Here is a 21,081-nt window from a genome sequence, read left to right on the forward strand (position 1 = left end):
ACTTAGCCCCTTCTAAACTGTTGACAAAGCCAATACCACACCTATTTAGACAAAGCCTTCCATCCCTAGGGAATATGGTGGTTGCATTTCAATGCTTACAGTAATATTGGGGAATTTGATAGTTTGTTGTTACGTGGTGCAAAATTGTTTGGGGGCAGGTGCTGCACATTAGTGCAGTTGTGCTCAGAGATGTGCAGCTGTAGCCCAGGGCTGGGACAGATGGAGGGCTGGTTTGCTTTTGTCCTTTCCAGTTCTGACACTGTTATCATGGTGGTGTGCTTGAGCCTTAGTGGTACTCACTTCATTAATATCATTAGTGCTCAGTGCTTGCTAGAGAGATGTGTTGGAGAAGTGATAAAGCCACATGCTGTTTGTTACGAGATGGGCAGTTGTTTCTCCTGTGTAAACCAGTGGTGTAGCCTCTTTGTGTGCTGGTACCAGAATATTGTATGTTTGGGGATAAGCTGCGTTGTAATCTTGTAAAGTTGCCTTGGTCCAGTACAAAGGTAAACCTCCCGAAACTTTGAAGTCAGAAGGACACTGCTGAGAAAAGCTTTTTGTTGTGCTCATTCATATGTTGCTTTGTATTGTATGGGGATCCAATTAGTAATAAAGTTACTCCTTATAGTTCGATGCATAGTAGCAAATTTTTAGGAAGCATCACATCCCTACAGTGGTAGTGATACAGACAGCTCTTTTACAAAGAATCATTTTAGAGGAGAAAAATGGTAGCATTTGAAATTTTAACATTTAATGAAACACAAATCAAATAGATGTTCATTAATGGTATTTGGATCCCTAATTTTATAATGGTGGTTGAAAAATGCCTATATGCTAAGGTAGTTGCAATGTATTCTAGTTTACTTGTGATAATTGGAGCAGGAACATGGTACTTTGAGAAAGAAGTTAAACATTGTTTGGACCCAAGGAGATTTCCCTTTCCTGAGGTACTTTGCAAACTACAGTACATGTGAAGAATGAGGGGAATGATTGTGAGAGTATGAAAACTGCAAAGTGAAACAGAGTAGAAGTAAAAGTAGCTGTTGAGGGATTTGCCTTTATTAGCTAGCCTGCGTGAATTTCTTGGGAAAAGAGAAGTTTATTGAGCTTCTTGGGTCAGGGCCATGTCTCCTTGTGTGTTACTTTGTTCAGTCTCTAGTATTATGGGACCCTGAATGAGACTAGACTGGCTGGATTCTTAAAAATCATAAGCCTGGATCATAAAAATATATTATTACACATAAAGTGTCAATGTCACTTTTGCCTCTTGCTTTTTGCAAAGCTTTGGTTGTACATTCCTGTCGTCAAAGCTGTTTCAAAAATCATAAGGGAATAGACTTAAGTAGGAAAAAAATCAAGGCAATAATGGCATTTCCTCTTTGAAATTTTAGGGGAGTATTTAATTCAGTGTTTATAGTCTTACAATCTTTATAATGCTTGCACAACTTTTTGGAGAACTTCTGGGTTTGGTTCAGATATTTCCAGTTTGTCTCAAGATGCCTCTCCTATTGGGCTGAACTTCTAACCCTGAATTTAAAAATCTGTCATTTTATACATTTTACTATGAAAGTGAATGCAGACTTTCTCATCCCATCCCCACTGGGGCTGTCCTAGGCCCCTAAAGCTGGATGTTGTGTTTATCAGGAGTAAGTGAATGTGTTACTTTAATTTTGCTCCACTTGAGGGATTCCTGATATTTAATGATGCTGTGGATTGTTTGGCTCCTCTCCCTTCCACTGTCAAAGAGATTTCTGCTGCCATTATCAGCTGCACAAACTTTTCAGCACACTTCAGCATTTCTCATGTGCAGAGGCCACAGCTGTAGTTGAACAATGTGTTCGTTGTAATCCAATAATGAAAGTCCTAAATATAACAATAATTATAACCCCTTACATTGAGAACAATATTGATAATCAGGGATACTAATCCTTGAATTTCATAGAAATAAAGCTCAACACTGGCTGTTGCAGAGCACTGCATAACACTGTTATCCATGTTTTAAGATTTTAAATACTTTGCGAAACTAGTATGTGCTTGTGTAAAGATTTGGCTTTGCTATACAGATGGGCATAATGGAAGCAAAAAGTACGCAGAGAAATACGAATGATTACATTTATCAACAGCTAAACAGAACACTGGATATTATTCTTGTAATTAACATGTCTATCTTGTCATAATAAGCTCTGATTATAAGTAGTCTAACTTATTTTATTAAAATAAGCCCTATTGAACACAGCACCCAGTTTGTTCTTGTGTATTTTTAAGTCATGCTTGTAATTAGTCTACATGTATGTTTTTGGTTTCTCTGTCTCCTTCTTTAATTTTCTTTTTTCAATAAAACACTTTTAATACTTGGTCAGTGTGAAATTCTTTGTAAAGTAGAGCTCTTGATGAGCCATGTATGATCCACAGAGTCTTGATGTTTCTGCAATTTTCTGATGAACAGAATTGCCGTGTATTGCCAGCATGGCCATACAATTAATATATCCAGGTCTCATAAAAGTTTGCAATCTCAAAAAGACAGTGTATCTGTAGGTACAGAAATAGCAAATCCTTCAGAGTTGGATTCCTTGAGCAGGATTTAATTGCAGAATTCATAGTGACTTGAGGCAGTACGTCTTTGATCTCAGACTTCTGTTTTGATCCATTGCTATCACAAATACCACTCTTTGACTCCCAGGTTCTTGCCTAGTGCGATGCTATCTCCTTGTTTGCTTGTGGCTTTTCCTTTGACCAATCACAGGTCCTTCTCCTGGGAAGGACCTTAAAAAGAATAAGTCGAGGTCCAAAATATACTTCTATTTCAATTCCTTATTTTGTGTATCTCTTCATGAGCCTGGTGCTTCCTTATTTACCTCACGGCTGTACACAGGACCTCTGATCTCATTGCCAGGGTCTTGATATTTGTAGGACCTTTGAGAGAGGCTGAATTTGGATTATGTTGCTGCTTCTCATGTTCACATCTTCTCTCTTTTGAGTTTTTCATTTTACAAACTTAACACTTATGGATGTAGTAGTATATACCCAGTGGATATAAAGTGGGTTTTTTAATTGTGTTTCTCTTTCAGTATCTAAAATAATAGTTTTTAGTTAGCAGTAGCTTTCAGCTAATGTTTTGACTGAACATTTGAAGGTTCCTAGTAAAAAATACATCTAAACTAAACTGCACATAGAAAACATGTAATCTTCTACTATATTCTATGAATATGCATGTTATGCTTGAAGGAATAATTATTTGGATATTCTTGGTAATTTTTAATGTTTTTCTTTAATGCTTTTGGAATTTTCTTTTACTCTGCTATAGTCAGAGAGAGGGGGAGAAGGGAGTGAGAGACAGAATAATTCTATAGAGTAAAGGACAGATATGTTTTGCAGTTAGAGGGCTCTCACCTGAAATTAAGGTAAGCAGTGCACAGAGTGATTGTCCAGCTCTTTTGCAAATACTGCTGTAATCCAGACATTCTTTTTTTCATTAATCCAATACCTATTCCTTAATCTGCCTGCAATTAATGTGTTGGGGTTTTTTTTCCAGTTTCAAATATGTCATAATGTTTTTTCAATTTGCACTGAAAGCTGCTTCTGGTGGTTCATTGAACATTCTTCCTACTGTGCTCCTCTGGGATGGGGCATTACTTTTTTGCAGCCATCCTGTTCACAGTAGGCATTTGCCATCCACTGCACTTAAAACGTTCTGTTCTTTGCACCGTCTTCTGGCACTAATAACTGTGACATCTGTTTGTCACATATGAAGCCCAGGAGGTGCTGAAGTCCCTGAAGCAGTGAGCATCCCTTACGTGAGCATCACTTCCATGGGCAGAAGAAAATTGTCTTTGCCTCTCAGGTGGGGAAGCAGCTGGCTTGGCTAACCCCTGGTTTCTATGGTGACATTAAGATTGAGGGACATGGAGAGTTTCCAAATGCCCATCTCCCATGTGCAGATTGTGGGGGAAACTGGCCTTTCCTAGTCTTGCCTCTCATGCTGTGGTTCTGAGGAGAAAACGTGAGTGGGGATAATTGCCTGCTGTGACCTGCCAGCAGTGTCTGTGCCCAGGAGCAGCTCTCTGGTGGAGGTGGAAAAGAGGGGGTAGTTTACTGCTTGGTTGCCTTGCTCTTTGCCATAACTAAAGCTTGTATTTTTGTACAATTAAAATGAATAGACTAGTAGCCTATCAGCTCTGGATTAGTAAAGCCCAGGTGCAAATGCATATGTCATAGCAAAATGTTTTAACTTACCAGGAACTCAGCTGAATATTCACGTTTGAAACATATGTAGACTGATGAACAGTTTCAAAGGTGGTCAGTCCTTAGGAATAGTTGGCTTAAATTTAATGCATATTTAATGGTGAGCAGGGATAAAACAGCTGTAACTTTTGAGAGGTCATTTCCATCATGCTAGTTTAGGTAAAAATTTTGCAAATAGTATTTTGCAATATGAAAAGGCATTGGATAGTGCTGCATATATGCACACCCAGTTTATATTACATTCTAGCTTACTTTTCTTTTTCATGGCTTGGTAAATTCTGTGCTATAGTCCATTGCTTGAATTTGTATTTGTTAAGGTATAAAATCTGATGGAGTTCAGGTACTCTTTCTGTTCAGATTTAAAGATAAATTTGCTTGCCTTATATTTAAAGAAAAACCAAAAGCCTGTCATTTTGATTTTTTGTTGTTGTTGTTTTGTTTTGGTTTTTTTTTTTTAGTTAAGCTGTGTGCCTTTCCCTCCCATGCAAAACTATTCCGTGTATTGTTTGTATGTTACCACTTTTCAGTAAGTGCTGTGTTTACAGAACAAGGACTTGCTCAAGGAAGTTGTCAGTTTGCATCCTCACTCTGATATACCAGGGGAGTAGAAATATATACTTCATTGTCAAAGTTTCAGGTATGATAGTTAAACCTGTAATGTTCATCATCTTTTCCTTAACCCTAACTGAAAAGGTGGCTGATAAGGACTGAAAGTCTGTTATTTCCACTGTTGTTTTCCAACCTTGAAGAAAAGTTCTTTTACTGCTGATTTGGGGAAGAATATTCTATCTAGTTGCCTCTGTTTTTAGAACTGTATCTTTAGAACTGTGTCTGAGCAGCTGATTTTTAATTCAGATCTAGCCATAGAAAAAGCCTACTTAATGTTTTTTAGTCTCTTAGAGGTGGGAGAAGAGACTGAACTGCTTGCAGAGGAGGAGCAGACTGAGATCAGAACCTCCAAATATATTTAATGGAGAGGCTCATTTGAGTTTGAATTACCACAGATGTGCATAACGTGTTGTGGCACTGTATTACAGGGCAGTTTGTTAGTTAGCTTGTTTCAAAAGATGACCTGTTAACACACATCAAAATAAGACAATACTTCAGAATGATCATGAAGTTATTAGTTAGGAGACTGTGAGCATGGAAGATTTCTCTGGAGGGTCCTGCTTATTCCAGAAAATCTTGTGAATAAAAAAAGGAAATTAAACATTTCTTGATCAGTTTCTGTGATGCTCTTGTAATAAAAGGAATTTTGTAGAAATCTATCTGATTTGCATCTGTGAACCAGTAAAAATTGTTAATGATTTGATGAACTCTGAGTAGGCCCATACAAGGTAGAACTCAATGACAGAGTAAGGGAAAAAAACCCAGCTCCGGTATGTTCTACTTGCAAGATAAACTTTTCTAGAGAAGTTTTGGGGTTTTTTTAATGCTTAAAGCATTAAAACATGCACAGTTTGTTTCGGAGGAGCTTTTTTACTTTTTTGCTGGTTTTATGTGTTTAATCCCACAGGTGAGGTAGAGCTTGCTTTAGACTTAACAGAGTTGTTCCTTTTCTGTCAATGCACAGAATGGTCCTTTTGTGTACATAACGTCTCAGGTATACACACCAGCTAACAAAGATGGGCAGTGTATTAACATCTTAAATGCTCTTGTAGGTGAGAATCAAATGAGCCAGGTAATGAGTATATAGTAGGATCTGGACAGCATTGCCAGACTCCATGGTTGATAGCATGTGGGGCAGGGGAGTCCTTCTTGACTAGTTAGCATCATTGGAGGTCTGTGTTTTTTCTGGAACTCAAGACCAGCAATCTTTCAAGGGGAAAAAAAAAAGGTTATAGTATATAGTTTCCTTTAAAAAGTAGGTTTAAAAGGAAGAGGACTATCATCATACAGTTTAAGAGGACTAGTGTCATACTTAGCCTCTCTTACTACTAGAACACCTGTGCCTTTACATGTACGCAAAAAATCTTGCAGTTACTTTGGGTATGGAGCAGAGTAGTTGAATATAAGACTATTACTTGTGTACTGACATCACAGAACCTGATTTGGATATACTCTGGGGCCTTACGCATCCAGAACATAATCATGAACCTGGCTTTTGGACTGAGGCCAATTCTTAAAGCACCCAGGAGTGCTGGATACATGAGAACCTTAATCTCACCCATGGCCAGGAACAGGGAGTAGTGCATCAAGCCGAGTTATTTGCTGGAATTCCTGTGGTATGTGGGTTGGGTGACATCCTCTCATATGACGGCATCTGGGGGAAGAGGCAGAGCAGACCTTGACAGCTAGAAAAATTGCTAACTATGTTGAGGTTGGGTGGATGTTGGACTTGCAAGAAATTAGGAAAAGACAGTGCTCTTAAGAAGTTATTTTCGTTTAGCTTCCTCTCCAGGCACCTGATGTTTTTTGGTACATCTTGTCCTGTCCCAAGTTAATGGCATCATCAGCTGGGAACCCTTGTTCCCTGAAGCTCCCCTCCTGATGATTTGAAGGCAGCAGCAGCTGTCTGGCTGTGTTGTGGCTCTGGGGCTAAAAGGTGTGGGAGAGGAATGCTGGCCTGTTTTGTTGGCCTTATTATTATCATCATCATCATCATCTGTGCACAGTTTTGTTTCCAAAAAGAAGAGCTCTTCTTTAATTTAGAAATAAAATGACAGAAATAAATTACTTTAAAAGGATGTTTAGGGAATAAGGAGAAGTATTTGTGGCAAGCTATTCTGAAGATGTCATCCAGTATATGGTCAAATTATTTTGTTTTTTCCTGGCTGTAGTTTCTATGAAATTGGTGAGTCAAACAATTGTCAGTAATATTCTTGTTGTCTTAAACTTTTTTCTTACCCTGTAGGAACTAAATTCATCCATCTAGATTACATCTGAATGACAAAAATATTTAGGTAGCAGGAGGAGGAAGAGTAATGCCTTTATGTAGAATTATCTGTCAGTAACTGTTTGTTAAGTGCATCTGTCATGTCTTATTCTGGATTTGTGTTGATAGTGCCTTAACTGGTGATTCATTTTTTGATACCTGATGATGTTGATTATTTTAATGTTACTCTCATTCAGCAGTCTATGTAACCAATGTGGGTATTAAGTTTAGGTAAAGCACAAGTACACTGAGCCCCTCACCCAGATCATCAATAAAGATTTTAAAAAGGCCTCAACACTGAGCCGTGGGGAACATCACTTGTGACCAGCCACCAGCTGGATGAACTCCATTCACCACCGCTCCCAGTGCCCAGTCATCCAGCCAGTTTTATACCCAGCCAAGAGTACACCCATCCAAGCCATGAACAGCCAGTTTACCCAGGAAAATGCTGTTGGGAAGCAGTGTCAGAGGCTCTGCTGAAGTCTATGTAGACAATACCACAGCTTTTCCCTGATTAACTAAGGGGGTCACCCTGTCACAGAAGGATTGGTAAAGCAGAACCTGCCTTTTCTAAATCCATGAGGGCTGGGCCTGATCCCCTAGTTGTCCTGTATCTGCCATGTGATTGCACTCAAGAGGAGCTGCTTGATGAACTTTCCTGGCATCGAGTTCAGACTGACAGGTCTGTGGTTACCCAGCTCCTCTTTGCAGCACTTCTTGGAGATGGACATCACATTTGCTGACCTCCAGTCAGCTGGGATCTCTCCAGTTAGCCAGGGCTTCTGGTATATGATGGAAAGTGGCTCAGTGAGCACTTCCACCATCTCCCTCAGTACCCTTGGATGGATCCCATCCGGCCCCACAGACTCGTGTGTGTCTAGGTAGTGTAATAGGTCACTGACCATTTCCCCTTGGATTATGGACACTTCATTCTTCTCCCCATCCCTGTCTTCTAGCTCAGGGGGCTGGGTCCCTGGAGAACAACTGGTCTTGTTACTCAAGGCTGAGGCAAAGAAGTCATGAAGTACTTCAGTCGTTTCTTCATCCTTTGCCACTGTGTTTCCCTCCACATCCAATAAGGGCTGAAGATTCCCTATGGCTCTCCGTTGGTTGCTAATATATTTATAGAAACACTTTCTTTTTTCTTTTATGGCACTGGCCAAATTAATTTTTAGTTGGGCTTTGGCCTTTCCGATTTTCTCCCTGCATAACCTCATGACATCCTTGTAGTCCTCCTGAGTTTCCTGCCCCTTCTGCAAAAGGTCGTAAACTCTTTTTTCCTGAGTTCCAGTGAATGCTCTCTGTTCAGCCAGGCTGGTCTTCTTCCCCAACAGCTCAATTTTCACCCAATCACAGAATGACAAAATATTCTGAGTTGGAAGGGACCCACAAAGATCATTAAGTCCAACTTTTAAGAGAATGGTCTGTACAGGGATCAACCCCCCAACTTTGGTGTATATTAGCACTATGCTCTTACCAGCTGAGCTGATCTGAGCAGCTGCTCAGAAGGGAGAGGGCCTCTCCTGCCCTTTTAAGATTTCTTTCCTGAAGAATGGCTTGAGCAACTATCGGATTAGAAAGAGCAATGAAATGAAGGCATAGCTTCAAGTGCTTGATTAACCTAGACGTTTAAGTGGCTTTGTTTTGGAGGCAGAAAAACAGGCAACAGGCTCTGGAAGGACATGGTTGAAGTCTGCTGGAACTGGGGACTTTCTCCTGTATCTTGAGGCTGGAGTGTTTCTTTTACAGCATGTTTGTGTATGGTTTAGTTTCAGTGTGTGAGTTCTAGAGGTTAAAGCCCTATGAATATTGTGTTGGTGTAGCAGGGACAGAGTGTGGGTGACTCTTGTCCAAGGGCTGAACCAGGAACGACAGGCTGGCCTGGTACTGGGGCATCCCTGCCTGCAGCATGTTCCTCATGCGAGTCTCTTTTGACGTGTGGCTACACTCTAAAAGGCAAGAATGAGAACCAAAAATGCAACAAAACCAGTTTCAGAGAAGCTTTATGTTGTATACCAGGGCTCTTACGGGATAACTGGGGCTGAGCAGTCAGATCAGTCTTCTATCTTCCACTTATCTTCAGATTTTTCAGACATTTTGATTAGCAAGTAAGAATGTTCTTGCTTCCTTCCAGTCTAATGAGCAGATGTCTTTTCACTATTAGGGGTTTTTGAAGACATTTGTCAGAAAGGTTATATCTCTCAGGAATCAGCAAAATTAATGCATTCAGAGTTTTGTCAGTTCCTGTTGCTTGGTAGAAGTCATGTTGATCCATTGGAAAGTATTCAGACAGAAATGTTAAATGGACCACCAACTACCCGAGTCTTACTTATCCCTTTGGTACATGAGTGTACATGCTGCAGAGCTTCCCTGTACTGTCTGGCTCTCTTGGGCAAAGATTGATGGGCAAGAGATGTGTGATGGATTCTCTCACGTTCTGCAGTGCTCTTTGCTCCAGGTGAAAACATGTGGTCAGCTGCATGTCGTTGACTCATAATTGAACTGAAAAGGTAGAATATGGATGCCCCCCAAAGCAGGACCTCTACAGCCCTGCATTCAGCCGTGTCCTGAGCAAATGTGCTGCATGACCTTCTAGGATATTATTTGGTACAATGGGCCTGTGTCTGCTTCCTGATCACTTTGTTCTGAGAAGTGCGCCCAGGTCTTGAGTGGCTTTTCATGCTCGTTTGCATACTGTGACTCCTTACAGGCTCTCTTTGTGGTATGTTGAGCCGGATCTGCTGCTGCACTTGGGCCCCTGGTTTTGCATTTGTAGTGTTACTGCCTTTCCTATTCTTTAGTGCTCTTTACAGCTTGTTTTAGCGGCTGGCATGATCTGTGAACTTCCAGTTGACTCAGCAATATGTGAGTGACCTTGGAGTAGGAGAGACACTGTGGTGTGGTGCCACTTTCTGTTTGACTGCGTGTTCCATTGTTCTCCCCTCTCCCCTCACCCCTCTCCCCTCTCCTGTCTCCTTCCAGATGTGATGGAGGCATCCCTAACATACCTGTTATTAGGGGCTGCCAGATTGACATTCATAGCACAGTAAACTACAAGAATTCAGGGCTTTGGTCGGGGTTCAGGAGCAGTTGGTATCATCCACAAGTGAAAAAAACATGGCTGCCATAGCTCTCCAAATCTTAAGGTTTCTGGGTAACATAAGGTTTTTTTAATGTTAATATACTTCTCTTAAAGATAGGACAAGAATCCTCTGCTGGCTTAATTTTTGGCCAGTTTCAGTTCCTATGGCAGTACAATGTTGCTAACTTTTTTCTTCCCTTCTTCTGTCCTTTCGTTTCAGGTCTTGATGATTGCCTGCAGCAATATATAAAGAACTTTGAGAGAGAGAAGATTAGTGGTGACCAGCTACTGCGAATTACTCACCAGGAACTGGAAGATCTTGGGGTCACACGGATTGGCCATCAGGAGCTTATCTTGGAAGCAGTAGACTTGCTCTGTGCACTGGTAAGCTTCTTGGGGCAAAGTGGGGAGGGGTGAACAGTGTTTGCATATTCACACTTTCTGTGCTCAAATTGCTAGTCCTAAAGGCTATCTAAGCAGCTCAAGAAACTCCTGATTTATAATGTATGAACCGTTTAGCATTTTAAACCAGGGGCAAGATAAAGGGAAAAGTCTATTGATAGAATGATGCTTGTTAAATAAACTGGTATCAGAGATTTAGGGCTTGCATATCTGTCTTTATAGAATAAAAGTTTGTCTGAAATCACAATGAAGCTAGACTGGGTTTGGTATGGAATGTAAAATAGTTATATATGTGAATGGAGTGATGGAGTATTGGTTGCTCTTTATGAACAAAATGTTCTGATGTTAACCATGGCATTCTTCACTGATCCTTTCATGCAAATTATGTTTTAGATGATTTCTTGAGCCTGATGAACCATAGCTGCTCGTATTTCACAGTAGAAAGGATTAAATACTGAAATCATGATCTTATATGTAAATAATATATACATTTTTGATGGAGCATACGGAAGGATTTTGGTAATGGTCTTTTCAGTCAGGTCATGTCGTGCATAACTAGGATTATCTGCTCAGTGAGGGGTGTGGTGCTGACTTCACCCGTCTTAGGAACTTCTAGTGTAAAGATTAGTGATAGATTGGGCACACTGCATTCTCCACTGTAGAGAGGATTGTGAATAGCTCTGTTAAGATGTACTTCACTGCCTAAGGTGGTGTTTTGTGGGTTTTTAGTACATATTATTTTTCAAGCCTCAGAAGGAGCTTTTAAGAAAGCTGAATCCTGGGAGAGGCAATCAAAGATGGTAGGCTGAAAGGCTCTTCAGAAGGGCTTGTCAGTTCTCTATATGCAGCAGCTTTTCTGAATACCCTCTTGTTGCATTTTTGGGGTGATGTGAAGTGTAATGAAAATGAGAGAGTGAAAAAAATAAAACATACCCCCAAAAAAAGTTAAAAAAGGGAGAGAAGGGCTTTTTCATACAGGAAAACATTTGATTTTAAACACAGATTATCTTCTGTAGAATACTGTTTCTGATAACATTGCGATGTGACTCAGTGCAATAAGTTAACTCATCAATTAGTTTTTTAAATAAGGAAGTTGCAGGCTTAAAAGAATGCTACTGATATAGAAAGGAACATAAAGAGAGTTATTCACAAAGTACTTTTTTTATCAGACAGTGCAAAAGAAAACAAGAAAGTAAATACTTCAGTTAACTGGGAAAGATAAAGTATAAGTTAGGGTGAACACCAAATGACCATTTTTCCCAATCACACAGAGAAACAGATTGTGGCTCTTTGAAAAATAAAGTACTTTTACAGAAAAAAACCCCTTGTTTATTAGCTGAAATTTCTTTTTTCCTTGGTATGTAATTACAGATATTATCTTCAGACAAACAAACACAACTTGTCATTGTAGCTTCTTTATCTTAGGCAAAAGTATATGGAACTAAGTTAAATATAAAATAAGGAATTTGTAGCAAAGGCTAACACTGCATCTTGAATGCATGCAGTAAATCTCTCCCTTCCTGGTCTTTGTTGCACATACAGTGTTGTGTGCTTTTCTGAATTTGTCTTAAAGAAAATTGCTAAAACACATAGCTAAAACACAATAGCATGAGTTCAGATTGCAGCTTCTAATTTAAGATGAGGTTTTTGCAGTCTCACAATTGGCTCCTGATGGCTCCTCGGGGATATGAAATGTTATTGTTGTATTGATTTTAGTGGACTTAATTTGAATTTATTGTTCACCAATCAGATAAACCTCTTAGAAAATTTAATTCAGAGGCAATCCTTTTGGCTGTATTGGTCCTTTACTTACAGGCTTTTCTTTTTTTATTGCATCAGTGAATGTCTATCCTGGGTAGGGCTTGCCTTTTCTTCTGATTTGACTCTAATATTAGCTGTATTGTTTAGGAGAGCATTAGGCCTATGACTCTCCAATGTAGGATAACTGCTAATTCAGATAGTCACTATGCAAGGTTTTCTTTTTTTAATGATCTGATTTTTTTTTTTTCTGTTTCACTGGAGTTTGACGGAGGTTCCATGATAGAACTTAGCATGAGTTACAAAATATATGATCCAAATGAGTTAACATCTGTTTGGATGCTGGAGATGATGGGTAGCAAGATGAGCTATGAATAGTAAAGTTAATTATGCCTTGCAAGCTTAACCCCTGATTGATTTAAAAGTAATTATTAAAAAACCAAAAGGATTGTTGCTTCTGCTTCTCCCCCCTTTCTCTCTGAGTTAGCGAGTGACCACCTAAACAGTTTTTGGCATTGAGGAGAAATGAGGGGACAGAACCCTTTCCACTGTTCTTCTCTGTTCCTGCTCTACAGAGGAGAGTTTTCCAACACAAAGTTGCTGTCACTTAGGAAAGCTTCTGCAATATTGATTGCTGATATGCTTTATTCCTGCCCCTTTCCCCCTCTCTCCCCCTGTATTTTTTGGGGGTAAACTTCTCCTTGCAGTTTCTGCCCTGGCAGCTGTTGATATGGCAAATGGCAAACCAGCTGCTTATGTTGCATGCCTATAGTTCATGGGGCTACATTTTCGTACTGGGCGAAAGTGGAGAGCCTGAGCAAGGATATCTGGCGGGTGTGAAGAGAGCAAGGCACCCCAAGTGGGGGCTCTTTGAACTGTGCTAAACACCCAAACTGCCACAGTAATAGCTGGAAGCCAGTTATGATTGGTAACACTGTTTAAAGGATGTTCTTTATGGGTTTTTGACAGAAGGTGGGTGGGTGGCTGGCTATGGTCTCTCACATTATTCGCCTCCTGTCATAAGGGCTTGCAACAAATGGATCCTCCAGTGTTCGTGAGCTGATCAGAGGACGAATGGTGGCCTGTGCTATCCATCTTCAGTACAGTCTCTCTTGGCTGCCAGCCTGCCATCCTCTTGACAGCAAAGCAAGCATTCTGGTGGGAGATTCACAGGTTTTCTTTTCCTGTGGTGCTTCAGAGAAGGAGGAACAAAATTTTTGCCCAGCTGCTACTGCTGTTACAGGTCACAGTTGCTGATAGTGGTGGGGGTGTACATCCTGCATACCATCATTGGAGCTGAATGTGCTCTGGGAGAGGGCAGGCAACCTAACTTACATGGTTTGTCTCTTCCCTCTCTCCTTCAGACTGTGAAGGTGGGAGCATGTTCAATAGATTATCATGCCTCGGTGCAGCTTTGTGTTTTATAAAATCCATATGTCAGAAAGGGCAAGATAAATGAAATGTTCTCTGTGCTTAAAAGAAAGGAGTAGTGAGGTCTGTGGTGGTGTTTTGTTGCTGCTAAGAGTTTGTTGCATGTTTTTCAAGGTCAGAAACCTTGATGAAAAAACTATGATGGATATATGCTGGCAGACTTACTTTATTTCCAGCAAGACAAGTCTCTTGTTCTTCTCTTTCTGTTTAAATTGGGACATGCAATCACACTGGTGGTGTCAACAGGTAGATTTTTGCTTGATGTGGAAGGGCATTTTTATTTACACTAACAAAATCACCCAAAGTAATTGACATCTCAAAACTGGTTGAAAATGGTAAACTAAGGAACAACATGTCCAGCTCTAGAGATACAGAAGAAACTACTGAGTTTAGTGCCATATTTCTCCACTATTCCCAGGTAATAAAACATACAGTTGTTCATCAGTTCTAACTATCGCCATTCAGAGCTTAGCCTCAACATGATCCTTTTCAGTATGTGTGTGAGGGTGAAGCTAGTCTAACACTGCTTCACATTCAATCATTAAACAAACAACAGTGTAGCAGACCTTCATCCACACATGAAACGTGACAAGCCTTGTTTCTTTGGTGGTTGCTTTAAAAACTGAATGTGAATGAACAATGCCAACAGAAAGTAAAATGAGAAGAAAAGGAGATGATGCTTACAAGAAGAGAAATGCATAATAAAGAAAAAATTGCTTAGATAATGCCATCAGATCACTGTATCAGTCACCAGGTTTGGAGTGCATCTGGAGGTCTTGTAGCTCCTGCTATGCATAACTGGCGTGAAGAAAGCAAATAAATGCACATAGTTCTTTTTCCATCATCTGTTTGTCAGGGGATGGTATTTCATTTACCAAAACTGGGTATGACCATATTTTGCTGAATGTCCACAGACTGTAAATTTTATGTCTACTTGGTGTCATTTTTTTCCTAGAAAACACTATATACTGCCTGGAGAATACAAAGACTGAAGACTGCACAGCCAAACATGGCTTCTTCCATCTTTAAGAAAATAATCTAGTTTACCACAATGCCTTGATAAATGCAATGCCACATGGAGATTCTATTTTTTTTAGTTTTGCTTTACTTCTCCTAAGTATTATGTTCATTTTGTTTACATGAAGATTAAATTAGTTTAATTTGATCTTGCAAATATTTTTTACATAGAGATCTTAAAGTAGGAGATATGTTGTTATAAGAATATTTGAAAAGCTTCACAAATAATTTTTGAATGCTCTAAAGTTTTTCTTTAACAAAGAACTTTATAATGTCCCTGTGAATTTGCAAAATAATTTGTCAGGGAATCTTCATTTGTGTTGAATAGAATTTGGTTAAAAAAGAAAACAAAACAGTTTTTGCTTTATAGAGCATACTGTTCTCAGTACGAGTTTTCATGCTAGTTAGTTAAATCTGCTATGGCTGCACAGGAATTTATTGCACACTATATTTGAATTTGTAAAGATAGAAGATTGCAGCCAATGAAATAGCATTATTATTTGGCAGAGAAAACATTGGTGTGCACTAACAGCATGAAATTACTTATCATTTACCACTAACACAAAACATTTATATGCAAATGAATGTAAAAAATAGACCTACTTTACCCATGAATGATTTGATGCCTCTTAAGAATTATGCCTTTTATCTTAATTTCATCTTCCTGCCATTTCTCACACAGACATACTTTCCTTTGCACTTATCACTAGTCAGATCTTAAAACTGTTTTGTCAGTAACAGTGAATATTAGACTTAATCATCATAGTGCTAAATAAGGAAGGCTTCATTTCTGAATGGAGATTTGTATGTACTGAAGGTGGAATTTACTGTTAATATTCTGAATGCTCATAGCAGAAAAATTACTTACCCTTTTCACTGTTGCCCTTTGCAAGTTAAAGTTCTGCTTATATATCATACATCAAGTGTCTTCCTGTGCTCAGCCTGAGCTAACCTGACTGCAGTGTAGGAAATCCTGAAGTTCATCACCAGATCAATAAAGCTAAGGAGCTAAAGAGTTTCTGGTAGCTCATACAGATCACATTGAAAACGCGTTAGCAAATCTTTTACACAGAACTGCGGTAAACCCCGTGGTGTGCCAAAGGCAGTAAATATGTCTGTATGCAAAAGGTGAACATCCTTCTTCCCACCAGCCTCAAGAATCAGTTTTGGATCCCAGATACGTTTTTAATTCTGGGGTGGTTTTCTTTTTCTTTTCTTTCTTTTGTTGTTTTTTTTTTTTTTTTTTTTCCTTTGGACTACTTAGAGGTCTGGGCAAGTATGAAATACATACACTGGTTCATAGAGCCATAGCATGGTTCAGGTTGGGAGGGACATTTATAGAGATGTAAACCCCTAGTTAAAAGCAGACTGGATAAAAAGAGCTGTTACAGTTTAAAACGTTTTTAAAAGGTAGTGTGTTCACAACAATACTTCCTTCCTTTTTCAGAAAATTATTTTAAACTGCTAATTAGCTTTTTAAGACTTTCGGAAATGCATGTAACTGAATATGGAACTGGTAGTTTGAATTACAAAGAAATAAGAGCACTTGGCTGGCTGGGGATAAAATTACATGAGAAAGTAGAAAAAGAAAAAAGTAATGAGCACTTGGTCTTGCAGAGTCTGTTGGTTGAACAAGAATAGTTTATTGTTGATTGAAAGAAGAACAGTTTATATAATTGCTCTATTAGTGCTGCAAAGCATGGCCAGGGCTCAGCTTTTGCTTGATTGTGGTGTAGAAAAAGAAGGGCATTTTTCAAGAAAGGAGATAATGATGGTGACTATGAATCTTTCCTGGGTTCTGCAAGGCTATAAATATCATGCACCTGAGTTTTTTCTGACTGTAAACATTTAGGACAAATATTTATACTCTTTGAAACCATTTGCCTTTTAATCAGTGTTTGTTTAATAATTGCAGTAAATGTTAAGTGTCATTTGAGCTATCTGGGGTTTCTGTCCTTATCTGCTTATTCTGTGTTTATGAAACAGATGTGTTAGGATCATGTGTTGTGCACTTCTAAATTACCCCATATGTCAGTGCTATTTGAAGGAGAGATAACCTTAGTGCTGGCATTTTGAGATGCTGGAGGAAGGGCCGTTAGAAATATATGTTGTAGGCAGATCTGATGAGGTATAACGTTACATAAGGCACCTTCCGTATGACAAGCTGTGATATCAGTTGCTCGCAGCTTTGGGCTGGTAAGCTATCTGCCTCATACTTTGTGGGATGTGTTCAGCCAAATGTTTTGGAGAATGAGGTTCAGATGCATTTTGTTCATTTTCAAAATCAACTTCGCAAGCGAAGGTTAGAACTTTTCTTGGTGAATTTTTGTCCACCACAAATTTTCAGGTGTGGTTTTGAAATTGCTGCCATGTGCTGTGGTATTCATGTGATGCTGTTTGGATTATCCATTTAAAATCTTCCTCAAGCTTCTCAAGAAATGAGGACCCTGTGAACTTTACTGTTTCCAGGTTGCTTGTTTAAAAGCAAATAAATAACACATACAGAAAGGATACTCAAGAATTAAGTGTGGAAGATGAAAGCACTGAAAGATAGTGAAGAGAAGAATTAAACTCACTTGAGGTGATTTTAAGTCCATTTCTTAGCAGCCATATGCTATTCTTGCCTAAAACTCCTGTGTTCATCCTGTGAATAAGTGGAAAATGACTTTTTATTGCATTAGAGAGAGCTTACTATTTAATCCCTGTGATAGTTATCTTTATTACTGGAAGATACCAGATATAATCAAGCAGTTTCACTTCTTTACAGATAATTTATTACTCAGTACAGCTATCTAGACTATAAAATTTGTCGTTTTGAAAGGTTGCCATTTTCTTCTTTCTTTAAATTGCATTGCTTGTGTGTGTTACAAAAAATATTTACCAAATTAAAAAAAAACCTTTACCTTCTTCAGTTTATACAATCCTGGTTGCCTTCTGCAGAGGAGCAGCAGAAATTAATCGATGTAAGCACTGCTATCTGCTCTGCTGTCTGGTGAAAATACTGCTTTTATTTTCTTCTTGCCCTCAAGCACCAGTGTTACAGTAGCATCTTCATTTCCCATCTTGTGTCTCTTCAGTAGATGTTAGCACTGGTCACTGCATGCCTTTTGCTCCACATGGTTTCCAGCAGTATGGTTTTCATGCCTTTTGTTCCACAAGGTTTTCAGCTTTCTGGGCTGAAGAGAAGACACAGTGATTTAGAAAGGTGGGCAGAGAGGCCATATGCTCATTTCCCTGTTGTGGAGTGTTTGTAGGAGTCAAACAGTGTCACTGAACTTGATGTAGCATTTCTGCTTGGAGGCATAGAGGTATTTGTGGTTCCATAAAAGTTGTGATTGAGACAGCTGTTTTAAGGGATTTCTGGATTTGTTAATGGGACTGTGGTTATGTCTGTATTGCATGTTGCACTGTGTTTATATCTGAGCTTGGCTTATTTAGGTAGCTGAGATGTCCTTGCACTTGCAGTGGGCAGTATAAAAATACCCTAAACTGAGGTCCTGGCATCTTCTAGACTGTCTGAGCCAGCAGAGATAGTTAGCACTGTATGTGTTAGGAACCCTTTACTTTTCAACCTGTGCTAACAGTGTCAGATGCACTTCCCTGCCAGCAAGAGTCAAGTGAATTTAACACAGGAAAGAGGTGAAGTCTAATTTTTTTTTATCATTATTATTACCATTTTTTTTAATTGAGGGAATCAGGGAACACAACTACTGAACATTGATCAAGCTGTAATTTTGCTTTACTTCCACATTTGGTTAGTGAACTCTCTTCCTGCTCATGGGGTGCTGGTGAAGGGATAGGCTGGCAGAAGGACCAGGCTGGCTCTTCTCACAAAAATACCCAGCAAAACTCATCAGTGGTGATTAGAGCTGTTCCTTGTCAGCATATGAAGAAAAGAGCTACAATTCCTCACTCACACTGTCATGTGAAGCCACAGAAAAGTAATTAGCAGGTAAGATGTCTTTTAATAGCTCCCACCACCTTTAGTTCAAACACCTGCTGACAAGCTATTACTCTGTGTAGCTTAGCTTCATCAAGTTCTTGTTTTATGATTGCCAGAAGAGACTCCATTAGAGCCATTTCTGTTGGAGCGGGGTATCTCTGAAGTGGCCTCTTGTGGAGGAAGCGGATGCCCAGACTGTGTCACTTCTCGTAATCTCTACAAGCATGCAGAGATTTCTTTGTGCTTCTTTCAGTGACTGTGAATATATTTTGGCTAATGAAAGCACAACTCGTGTTAGTGCTGTCTAAATGCAGACTAGGGGAAAACAAAGAACTGTCTGCTTTGCCTGCAATTATCTTCTTACAGTGCTTGAAAATAAACGCAGTGCATTTCTAAGAAAACCATATTGTTAATAGTATATTATCAAATATAATGTATGATTAAACTTGGCAGTTTTTATTTAAGCAAGCTTTTTTCCAGTATTAGAACACACAGCTCTGGTCGCTTTTAGTGTGGGCCAGAAATATTAGTGATAAACAAAGTGGGGATTTTGTTAGCTTGGCTGCTGTTTTAGCATCCTTCTACTTAAATGCTTCGATAAACACAGCTGCCCAAAAATAGATTTTGCCTGAAATTTATCTCTGTATATTCCATCTCTGGCTTTATCTGTATCATATTGCAGGTGGAGGCTTTACCAAAGTCAGTGCCATCCTCATGTGAGACTGAATTTACATGTGGTTTAGGCTCAGTGTTTTATGTTAAAACACACACACACAGACACACATTTAATGAAAATGTGTGAAAATAGGCTTTGAATCTGTTAACACTGCCTCTTCCTTCTCTCATATCTGGTGGTGAAAAAAGGCATCTGAAAAAGAATGTGGCTGTAGGTGGCCATCACTTAGATATTAAGAGGAAGCCACTAAGCTTTTATAGCTGATTTTCTAAAGAAGCGTATACATAAATGCAGCCTTTTTTTTGAGTGTTGTTTTGCTTGGTCTGCAGTGTTAAATATTGCAGATTTTGTTTTCTTCTGATGCTTTACTTTCTGGTGCTACTTCAGGTTTGTATGCTGCCTGCCAGGGCTTCCTCTGGGGTGGGCATGGAATGCCTGCACAGGCTGGGGACCAGCGCCTGCCTGTCCAAGCAGGTGACAAGGTGACAAAGAGGAGACAGCAAAAGAGGGGGAGCTGAAAAGATGTGGGGTTGTTGAGGACTGTTGGGATCCAGCCTGGTCCTCAATGTGGTCTCCCCTGGCCGCGAGCCCTGTGTGGGGCATGGCTTGTGTGGCAAGAAGGTGCCTAGGCTTGTAGGGCACCTTGCCCACTGCCCCCCCTCCCCTGCCTTAGTTTTATATTTGGATAATCAGACTCGGCTCCTTAGGAACAGCTTGCTGAATTGTGAAATTCAGTGTTTCAGTGCATGGGAAAGAAGGCAGCCCTGTGAGAAGGCCGTTGGTCAGCCTGCGGTCACGCCCCCCACGTTTGGGGGTGTGAGTGCCATGCTGTTGTGCCTTGCTTGTGGTGGGGCTTTGCTTTGGCTGATCTTTAAGACCTTTTCAGTGATTTATCATTCATCCAGAATATCTTTCATTTGTTTCTTCCCCCATTAATTTTGCCAAAATGAGCTAGATGCTCAAGAAGCAGGATGAAGTAAGAACAAACCTGCTAATCTTTTTCAAACTTACTCCTACCTACTCCTCAATCCCCATCGTGCTCCCTCAGCCAGACCAACCACAGAAAACTGCAGGGAAAAACCAGATATATTTTTATCTGATGTTTATCTCTTTACTTTGGACTGATTTAATAACTTATTAGTTATGAGCCATTTAGCTGCATAATAAAGTACATTTTACTTTTCAATCCCAAGTAATTGTTTTCATCTTGTAATTTTTTATTTATAACCTAATACTATCTGTTGTGTAATTGCTCTTGAATATTTACATGATGGAAAAGTCACTGCCCAAACATACATTTTATCTAATTGGGGACTGAATGGGGTGGCAGAATACAGCATCTGTGTAGTTGAGAATCATGCCTGCAAAGCCTTCCTTGCCCAAGGTAGGGATGTTCACAGAAGTTCCAGTAATGGTTTGTAAAGCACAACCTTAGTGTATGGTTAGTGTCCCCTTAAGCTGAGCTCCAAAGTGCATTCTCTGCTGTGGAAGGATGGTTGTTGTCTTAGTGGCTCCCTCACAAAGTGTGCTCAGTTTACAAGCACACAGAGCTGGCTGGGAGATGGCAGACGAGCCGTGTGTTGTAGTTTCTCCTTTCCATCATGAGCCCCCATTGGCGTGGGAGTGGATGTTGTGGGAGGGCTGGGGGCTCACCG

The 21,081-nt window shown here is 39.7% G+C and overlaps 1 protein-coding gene across 10 annotated transcripts in view; it reads left to right on the plus strand.

Moving 5' to 3' along the window:
* The window catches only part of CNKSR2 (connector enhancer of kinase suppressor of Ras 2), a 208,532-nt gene that overhangs the window by 25,883 nt on the left and 161,568 nt on the right, over window positions 1-21,081 (plus strand). For all 10 annotated transcript variants that reach the window (XM_039551421.1, XM_039551425.1, XM_039551438.1 and 7 more), the window contains exon 2: window positions 10,420-10,583. In XM_039551421.1, the coding sequence (XP_039407355.1) occupies window positions 10,420-10,583 (164 nt within the window). The remainder of the gene's footprint in view (window positions 1-10,419; window positions 10,584-21,081) is intronic.

Source organism: Corvus cornix, chromosome 1, assembly GCF_000738735.6.
Source record: "Corvus cornix cornix isolate S_Up_H32 chromosome 1, ASM73873v5, whole genome shotgun sequence".
Taxonomy (NCBI): domain Eukaryota; kingdom Metazoa; phylum Chordata; class Aves; order Passeriformes; family Corvidae; genus Corvus; species Corvus cornix.